Source organism: Trichinella spiralis, assembly GCF_000181795.1.
Source record: "Trichinella spiralis strain ISS 195 chromosome Unknown Scfld5, whole genome shotgun sequence".
NCBI lineage: Eukaryota > Metazoa > Nematoda > Enoplea > Trichinellida > Trichinellidae > Trichinella > Trichinella spiralis.
The window spans coordinates 3,462,169-3,472,688 of NW_003526944.1; the positions used below are offsets into that span (position 1 = coordinate 3,462,169).

General features: G+C 32.0%; 1 protein-coding gene across 1 annotated transcript; it reads left to right on the plus strand.

The window, feature by feature from the left end:
• The first annotated feature begins 6,194 nt into the window (after nucleotides 1-6,194).
• Tsp_12190 (conserved hypothetical protein) lies at nucleotides 6,195-8,317 on the plus strand. The gene is made up of 5 exons (XM_003375198.1): nucleotides 6,195-6,271; nucleotides 6,350-6,585; nucleotides 7,561-7,684; nucleotides 7,781-7,835; nucleotides 8,135-8,317. The coding sequence occupies exons 1-5, from the start codon at nucleotides 6,195-6,197 to the stop codon at nucleotides 8,315-8,317; spliced, it is 675 nt and encodes a 224-aa protein (XP_003375246.1).
• The last annotated feature ends 2,203 nt before the right edge of the window (nucleotides 8,318-10,520 follow it).

Here is a 10,520-nt window from a genome sequence, read left to right on the forward strand (position 1 = left end):
TTTGACGTTCTCCTCTAATTCATTTACAGTTATAACATTTCCTTATTGATAAGCATTATTTAAATTTGCATACAGTTTATACTGTATTGTACATACAACAAAAACAGTTTGTTTTAATATACAATTTCAAGTTCTGTTTTTTCCTCCATTTTCATTCTTTACTGTAAATGTTCACAGAAATAATGGTTGAATTCAATTTGATACCGTGCTTTGCTATGCCTTCGTGTTGAATAGGGCATGATTTGAAACTACACACACTAATTAATTAACGTGGCATGGAAGCGTTATCAATAGCGGAGCTCATGTTCATTGGATTAACGTGGGGAGCACGGGCCTAGGTAAAGAGTTGAAAGCGCGCTGCGGTGCTATGACATGTATGCTTAATTTTTCTAGCGGATTGTGTTGAATGCTTGAAATTTTTATGAACCGCAGAATTTTTGTAATAACTTTCCCTTCAATGAATAAAACGAAATGAGAAAATCAATAATGAGCCCATAAATAATTTGTACAACATCAGTAAGAACAGCAAAGTACCATTCTTTGGTTTTCCTTTACGTTTTCTAAGTCGGAAGTTCGTAGTTAACCGTAAATGACTTGTATATTATGAAATAAGTTCATCAAATAGTGCTGGCGTTCAAACTTTCCTTTATTTGATGATAATCTGTTTGGCTTTTTCTATAATAGCGTTACAGTCGTCTGGGTCGTTGAATGCCGTGCTTTGCTATGCTTCAGCGTTGCGCGGGGGTTTATATGCATTGCACGTATTAATTAACGTGGCATGGTTACGTTATCAATAGCGTAGCGCTTGTTCGCTTGATTAACGTGGCTAGCTAATGCCTGGGCAAAGCGTTGAAAGATCACTGCTGAGTTATGAATTGTACGTTTAATGTTTGGAGCGGGTTGTGGTGAATATTCACAAAACACACATAAGATGAAGCTGGTATGAGGCATTGGTTTTCTTGTAATTACTAATCGTTGATTTCATGAAATGAAAAGTACATCCCAGTAATTTGCTCATAAATGATTTGCGCTGCACATCTTAGAAGAGCTGGATACTGCTTTTTCAGTTTTCCATTTTTTAATTCAAAAAATTACAAACGTATTGTAATTGTCTTGTATATCATCAAATAAGCTCATTAAATAATGCAGATTTCGAAAATCTCATTTCTTATGTTATTCTGGTTGGTTTTTTGTACAATAGCCCTTCATCCGTGTTGGACGTTGAATGCCGTGCTTTGCCATGCTTTAGCATTGCGCGTATTAATTAACGTGGCATGGTTGCGTTAGCAATAACGCAGTTAATTCCGTTAATTCGCTTGCGGTGTACGGGCCTAGTCAATGCATTTACTTTACTGCTGCAGTGTTTATAATTGTACTTTCAATGGTAACATGACATTTTCCCTTTTCCTCAACAATTCGAGAATTTCTAATGTTTATATATATATATGTATATGTGGTTTCTTTCTATTTGATTTTCGTTTGATTGCATTCATTCCTCATATCTTTTAAATGGTTACTTTGTGTTAATAAAATATTTCCCTGGACATGAGTAGCGCATTATGATAAAAATATTATTTTTATGCGACGTGTTGTATCTAGATTATTTAAATTAATATAATTTTAATGCTTGCGGCAATGTTTCCGTTTGCCTTTTTACGATTCACAGCTGCATTTTAATTTTATCATTTGTTTGTTTGTGCTTTAGGTTTATTTTAGGTATGGAATTCTTTGGAATTCATCTTTTTCGGAATTGTATTTCTTTTGAAATGCACTTCTTGCATTTGTTCCTCATATTAGATTCTCATACGTTCATCTCCCAGAGCAAAAACGCTGCGTTGCTCTGGATAGTTGAACGTTAATATTCATAACATTGTGAAAATGATTTTTCGTCTTTGATGTAGATTGGAAATTTTTGTGTAATTTAATAAAAATGTTTTTCATACTGCTGCCGTTTTCTAATAAAACGTTTTTAGAAAGTAATTAAAAAATTACTGGCACATTTCGAAACCAAATAAGTGTTTTGCTGATGAATGCCATTCTTGAACTCATAGTTCAGCATTCCTCAACTCTAGAATACAAATGCTAACTGTACTCTCTTAATAAACGCAAAATATGCATGTAGTGTTTTTTCAAAAAACTGCAGCTCAGGCAAAATTGACTTCATCGTTTGAATCAGAACGACATCTACTGAACATTTTCATTTTCGATTTCAATTGTAATTTTAACATTATTCAAGCACCCAGAGGAAATTTCTGACAATTTCATAGGTATTTAAGAATGGAATAATGACAATCCGAAGTTCAAATGTAAAATATTACGTCATCATCATAGCTTTACCTAATTATATCAGTAATAACTTCATATATATCATTATTTGCTTCCACAAAATGCTACGTCAAAACCATGCACGTTCTTCCTAATGAGCAATTAGTACACTTTATAATAATGTTTCTATACCGTTACGCTAAAACTGAGCAAAAATGAATTCACATCACCCAAGGCAATGTCATATTATTCTATTTCCTTGAAATTCAAATACTTTCGACAATGTCATCTTCACGCTTATTCATAGTCTTCATAGTAAACAGCGTAAAGAACGTCCCTCAAGAAGTGCAATAAAATCTCCTCTTCAGTATAATCGATGGTTAAAAGGTTAGTGATTTTTACAGTTATACTAACGTTCTATGTAGGTATCACAACAGACAATATGTTGGTTGCAAATTAATACACAAAGAATTCGCCAATCTGAAATTCTCATTATACGCAACTAGCATGCGTGAGTTTCCCCAAATGGAACACCTTGCGTATATTCGTAAAGGAATCATTTAACATTTGATGCCTCAAACGATATTTTTTGCATTTCTGCGATCAAATTTCCTCCATTTATGGCCATTTTGATTAATTTGATCGAAGGTGTTTCCAATCGGCATGATCTTGACATAGAACATCCGACAATACTAACTTTATATTAATTTATCTATTTATAATGTACCATTGGAAGAATTTCCAACGATATTTTGCTTTCACTTTGAAAAATACCTGATTGTCCTATTATATGCTTTTCATATCTTTTATTTGTTAAAAACTATCATTTCAGGCATTACTATGCCTTTTCATCATTTCAGGCATTACTATGCCTTTTATATCATCTTTATTGATCAATCAGCTTAGCAATGATATGAAAAGTATGGTTCTTTGAGTATATTTTCGCTTTCCAACACTCCTGGCATACCGCTTATGAAAATGCATTGAAAATGGAATAGTTTGCGTAAGCCTTAATTGGAAATGCAATACAAATAAATTAATTAACAATCCATCACAAGTGAACTTATAGATACAATGAATTAGCTAAGCTGCCAAGAAAATTTAACATTTATAGAAGAGAGGAAGTGAATATTGCGTCAGAATTGCATTCTCCTGTCATAATTTTCGCTAATATCTATTTGAGAAGAGTAGTCAAACAAAGAAATTACGCTTAAAAAAATTTGAAATTTTAAGCATACTGTAATAAAAAACGAAAGTCAGGAACAAATTTTGTTTGAAGGAGATACTTCTGTTCGCTCGATTATTTGAACATTGGCAATAAATCTTTGCAAATTCATTTATCTTGCATATTTATTTAATTGTATATTTCATTTCTTTTCTTTTCAATGGTACTAATATTGCATATTTCTTAGTTCATTGTTTTGTGAAAAATCTCCAAAAAATTTTTTTCGAAACTTCTTCTTCTTCTTTAATAGAAATTATTCGAAATGATGAAGAATAGTGCTATGCAGCATCAGCATGAAACTGTCGCGTAGTTTTCGAATAAATGGCTATTTAATTAGCGCACTGCGCCTATCTTAATACATAGGGAAGCTGCCAATCTCTAACTACCTCAAAACATAACTAGGATGTGTGATTTTCATCGAACGTAACATTTTCCTCTTTTGAGTTTGGAATGCAATCAAACTACGCTGCTTTTTGCAATATATAACTTGTTTCAGCAATCCATTTTTTCTTCATTTTTATTCTGTTTTGATAAATTTGTTGGATGTTGTTTCAGAACAAGCAGAAATGGAAATAATTTGCTCAACATACTCATTTCCTATTTACATATCTTTTCATTATGCTTGATATAAATGAATTTTCAACATTATCTTCCTTTAACATGGATTAATGCCTGAATGTCATAACGTATTCCTTGCATGTCTCTCTTTGTTCAAAAACTAATCATTTCATTCAATACCATGTAGTACATGATATTTATTATTCAATTAGCGTTTTATTCATACCAAACATGTCCCTCTTTGAATTGTATTTCGCTTTTTAACTGTACCTATGTGCCTCATGTGACAATGTGGTTTTAATGTGGTAGCTTGCTATGGCACGTGTGTAAAATTGAAATAATAATAATTAAATTAAATAGTTAACACAACTAAATGTCCGCATCCATGATATTTTTCTCAACCGCTTGATATTCACTTTAAAGTTCTATGAAAATAATGAAACGTTGATAGGAGTGTGCACGAATTTGTTATTGCATTTGTTATTATTGATAGCAGTAGCCCCTGGAATAAATGCTCATAAATTTTGAATAATATGTGATCAATGATTTTTTGAGAAATTTATAAAACAACTGATTTCAAAATTTGACATTTATGAAAGGAATAAATGTAATATTGCAACAAATTTGCATTTCCATCTCTTTATTTACTTATTATATTTATTTGTATATATTTATATTTAATATATAATATATTTTATAGTATATTTGTATTTATTGCGTTTATTTATTTAGAAATTATCACTTCAGAAGCGCCATTAATCGAAGAAATTACGTTTGAAAATTTTGAAGATTTAAGATGCTGTACATGATAAAGAAAAGTCAGGAAGAAATTTTGATTGATATGATTTTTTCGCTGAAATTTTTAAATGCATTGTAATAAATTTTTTACAAAATGCCTTTCCTTGCATTTTTATTTATTGTCTATATATTGTAATTCTTTTGTTTTCTTTTCCACCAATGTTCCATTTTATTTCAAATTTTAAGTCAATATCTCACCAAATACTACACAAGCAATTTTGAGGCAAAATTTGTTGTTGTTTTCTAAATTTTTCCAATTAATTGATATGATTTTGAGAGTAAATCGTTTTATGGATCTATTAGTAAATGCCTTGGACTATTTTTGCCTCTGCTGTTTTTTGGCGAACGGTTGAAGCCTTTTTTTCTTAATTTATACTTTTGTTGTTGAGTTGTTTTTCACATCGTTGAATGATACTGTTATTCAGGGTTTCATGAGAAAATGCCCATTGTTTTTGCAATAAATATGTAGTAAATGTGAGGCATTGTCTATCTTAATCTATACTATTCTGCTGCTTTCTTGAAACAGAATCAGTATGCGTGATTTTTAGTATATGTAACATCATGGCATTTGAGTAAATTGTGTATTCAAAATGAGCAGCGCAGTGCAATATTTTACATGTTTGATCAATCTAATTTTCCTTCTTTAACATTCATGAAGAATACACTTAAAAATAAATTTATCTATATTGTATTATATTACATAAAGGACTAATACATACGAAGTAACTTTCATTATTAAAACCTTTAATGCCCAAGGTATCAATTTTGATACATAATGTTTTATGCAGCATAGCTATTCACTAAAACGTGCTTGTTAGCCATTCTTGTGTTTACGAGCTCTTGACACTGGTCTTAACAATATTTTATTGCCAATTTTCTTCTCATCTTTGTAGAGTTTTTATAATGCACCCTACTGTACATGTAGATGAGATGAAAAAACATGAATTTGCATTTTGATGCATAAATTGAGAACTGAGCAGAAATTAAAAATAATAATTTTTTAATACTAAACCTTGATGTGAAGATGGTGCTAAAATTGACAGCAGTTTCCAAAGTTTTAAGGTGCTGAGTACAGTTGCTTAGATTACCTGTATCAATTTTGATCCAATCTGCTTTAACGGAAAATGCACATTATATTTACTCCCCTCAACGCCCTCATAATTGCTTGGATTACGATTATCACTTTCCTCAGAAAACATAATATGTCTAAAACGCATATTAAAAAAAGACTGTTCCACAGAAAAAAATTTGTGTCTGAAGGGGTTAAAGAAATGTTCGATTGTAATGTAATGTAATGTAATGTAATTACGCTTTTAGGATTAACAGTGAATTGATTTTACCTAAGGCAATGTCATATGCTAATTCCGTCGACTTGACCCTGTATAAATTAGAAGAATTTCATCCTCATGGTTATTTAGTCTTTCAGTGTGTTGAGCAGCAGTCAAGAAGAGCGTTCTGCTCTTCTCTTCAATACTATCTTCAGAAACTGTTATTTCATTTCAGACCTTCTATTCTTTTCTGTTCATATATGCTTCACATAAAACAACCTGCTAATCACAAATGCAGTGCGACCAATATTGTGCAAGATGAATGTACTGAGAAATCCATCAGAATAATTGGTGAAATCTACTACTGCCCAGTACATTATCCAAAATTTTGTCGAATAGTTTATCCACAGTACCGGTACCAATACTTATGTACAGCCTCATTGAATTCCCCAACAAATCTTCTTTCTAATGGTGAGTTACTGAAACCGAATTACCGTGTTAGTATTAATCACGTAACTTGTGGAAGTGTTTTAACGGTTTCCAACGTAACTGATGCTTTTTCTGTATGGTTGAACTTTAATTTTTGCACTTCATTAAATTTATTTTATCTTAGCTTGTAGGTCTTTAATGATATTCCCGCTAAAAACCATCAGATTTCTATTTTTTTACTAACATTCATTCTATGCTTGGATGTAGGAGCAAAATTAATAATTTCCAGTAATGAGAGTTAAAAAAAGGAATTCATTTCAGAGATTCTTTAGAAATTGTATGTAATAAAATTTCATTTTCCGTTAACTGGTTCTTCCGCTTTTCTTTCAAAGATATCTATTATCCGCCTAAATATATGATGGTAATATAAAATATGACGTAGTATAAAGAATGACAATTTCGATTTTTTTTACAACATACAACAATTACATTTGTTAATATAACAAATTGAACCAGTAATGCTAATGTACTAATTGAAATTGATGAAATGAATTTCCATACTATTTGCACTGTTCATCAGCTTACATGCCTTTAAGCAAAAGAACTCTGATTATAACAGACAAATTAATAAAACTACACTTATAATTTATGCTATTACGCTCTCACGCAGCAAAAATAGGTTGCATATCCAAAGGCAACTTTACTTACTATCATACTATATGGCAGAATGCCGCCTTTGTGGTCACTTATTTAGTTTGACTTCATAATAGAAGGCTCGTAAATTTAATCACACTCTTGTATATCGTCTATAATTAAAATGTAAGTATTATTCGATAAGGTGCAGATATTCTATGCATGATTTGCCTAATATGACAAATAAATTTGGTTTTTCCGGTTTATTACTTACATTGAAATATTCCAATTTCCATGTTACTTTTGTTTTTTATAGTAACTGCAGACAAACAAGTATCATATTAATATAGCAATTACTTGATCCTTGAAACTACAACCCTTCAGCATTTTCTACATGCTTGAATTCAATTGCATATTATAAACAAGTAAGTGATACAATAAATATATGGTTATGTATTGCGGATTTGCATGTTTATCATCAGATAAACAAATATGCAGTATCCATGTTGTAAAAGATAACTGAAGACGAATAACAGTGCTTGATAATAATATTAAAATTCATAGGATTTGTTTTTAAATTTCTAATTCCTAATTACTTTTCCAGAGTGGGAATTGTTGGAAATGCATACATAGATCTGACAAAGGAAGAAAGACAATATGTAAGTAGAAGACATTCATTGTTCTATCTATATTTCAGTCATTTCGAAATTTTGAAAACTTTTACTAATACATGACATTCATGGTGAAAAATTAAAAGTGACTACTCCACTGCAAGTAAATAATGGCATATATACAGCAACGCTGATATGAGAGGTGGGTGACTTGGATGTTTTCATTGTGAAAATTTAATGGAACTCAAACTCATGTGAAAAGCCTCTTTTATTGTCAGTGTATCACAGAAGCACTAATCAGAAATAATAGACAATCCGGCGTTCACTAACAACCTAACTGTATCCAGATTTCTACGGCGATGACACCTCAAGATATAGATGTCATTGAAACGAAGAAGTTGTATTCACGTATTCATTCTCACAGAAAAATGCACCGGTTACTTACAACACTATGGCCAAGTAACAAATGCGTTCGCAATCATGCAGTGTTTGGTTGCCGGTTTAATTTTGTCATTGGTCTCAGAAGTTGAAGATACAAAAAAGGCTTACAAAATGACACTGTTTGAGTTTGACCATTACTAAATCTTCTGATGTTGAAGCCATTCACAACTGTTTTAAAATGATTCGAGAGGTCGGTTTGTTTTTCTAGTGAACCTTCAAAAGATCTATAGCGCTTTTAAAGCTTTCAACGAGAAACTGATTGCGTATGCTACGCTTAAGAACCAAAAATACGGCCACCTTGACACGCTGCATCAAACGAGATGCATATCGTGCAATATAATTCAGTTTTGACGTTTTTCATTCTTTACCGCCAATTTTTAGAGACTTTGTAGCATATTATTGAGTGGAAAGATAGCAGCACTGCCTTTAAAGCAGAGCAATTACCAGTTTCATTATGTTGAGGCATTTTTGTTATTTTGTTGGCGATTCTTAACAAAGTGCATTCTTTAACCTTGCTGCTTTGAAAACCTCTACGGAACTCTCGTGTTGATGCATTGCAACGTTGTGAAAAAATGAATTCTGCAAGAATAGTGGTCTAAATTAGAGGAGTGTTTTTGTGAGATTTGGGAAAGCTGTACGGGGATTTATATCCGCCACTCCCTATAATTTAAACGCCTCTGTATGTATATTTTACAAATATGAAGGAATATAATTATTTCTTTTTACAAAATTTTCAATACACACCTTCGTTTTGATTCCTAATCCATAATTAATTTTCTGCTGATAAAGTGTTGTTCAGCCACAATAGATTCCACAAGAAAAGATTTTATCTTGCGCCATACTCAACATCAGTAAGTACTGCTTATCATACCATTTCAAAGCACATTGAAATGTTTATAAGACTGCCAGGTACCTAAGAATAAGGAAATCAGAGAAAACAGCTAAGAGCAACAATTGTGCAGCTATATTATAAACAATCGACTGCCTGAAGTTATGGGGGAAGACATAATAGTGATGGTGGGTTGGGGACGGATTTGGAAGTAGGGAGCTGAAATGGAGTGTAGAGAAGAGGATTTTAGTCAGATTGCAGTTTATAAAGGGATCAGACAGGCAAGCTGGATAAAAAAACACGTCATAGTGACAGTCAACGGCACGTGAGACAGTAATCTGCACATGATGCAGTAGGCAGAGTTTGTTGGGAAAATAGATGCAAAATAGGGAAGCTGTGGAAAGAAAGTGTAGTCGTGGCGGCTTCTGTAAAATTGTATTTGCTAATCATGTAACCTATTTTTTGTTGGGTTAACGCGGGAATATGAAGCATGGCAGAAAATCATCAGACGCCTCGTTGTGTGCAAATAAGCACAAACGGCAAAAAGCACAAGCGACATAAAAGTATATCAAGAATTCAGGCATGAATCACAAAGCAATTAATTAAAAGTACATGCAAATCTGCAGGTATTAACCTAACTGATGAAAGTTAACTTGACTGCACTACATCTTCAACCTTGTCAGTGAAACAAATACAAGTGTCATTTCAAATAAACGACGTAATTCCAACAGACAGTTTCATCTTACACGAGCACAGAATACAAAGCAAAAAATATAAACTACATAAAGCAAATAAAATGAGGAAAAGAAAAAGCATCTAATAATAAGAATTTAAAGTATAATTCATAAATGAAATCAGTGAAAAATACTTAATGATAGAAAATACAGTACTGTACATTATTTGAATTGACAAATTAAGGATAAGAAGGTTACTAAGTAATACTAAGATTTCGAGATTACTAACACTAAGGTTACAAAGTTTTTACTGTTGAAGACGATAAATTTTTAAATTTTCAGTTGTTAAGCTTCAAATTTCATTTTAAACTGAGCAGGTCGATTACACTAAGCGCAGAGTGCTTTTTATTATGCAAAGCAGAAAAATACTGTTTTCATACAGAAGTTATTTATTTTTATTATCACTGTACATTGTTTTTGAAACTGAACAACATAAAGACATGAGAAAAATCAAAATTTGTATATAGTGAATTTTGCTTGTCGGAGGGCGCAACCAATGTGCACACCCATTGTTTATATTATGTTGACATTAGGTTCTAATTCATTATTGTGTAGCATATTCAACTTACGTAAGTCGGCTTTTAACGTTGCATGCGCAGTGTCTGACATTTATGCAAATAGGGGCCGTTTGAAAATTGCCTTCATAATAGCCATTCACAAGGTATATTGACTTTGTAGACTAACAGCAGCGTTGAACGATATTTGCCAAGTTCATTTGTGCATATGCAA

What these genes read in the sequence shown, in the direction of transcription:
- Tsp_12190 (XM_003375198.1), top strand. Translation starts at nt 6,195, where the DNA reads ATGTCATATGCTAATTCCGTCGACTTGACCCTGTATAAATTAGAAGAA. An exon ending in AACAAATCTTCTTTCTAATG is followed by an intron (nt 6,586 to 7,560) that starts GTGAGTTACTGA and finishes ACAACCCTTCAG; the next exon opens with CATTTTCTACATGCTTGAAT. An exon ending in CAAAGGAAGAAAGACAATAT is followed by an intron (nt 7,836 to 8,134) that starts GTAAGTAGAAGA and finishes AACTGTATCCAG; the next exon opens with ATTTCTACGGCGATGACACC.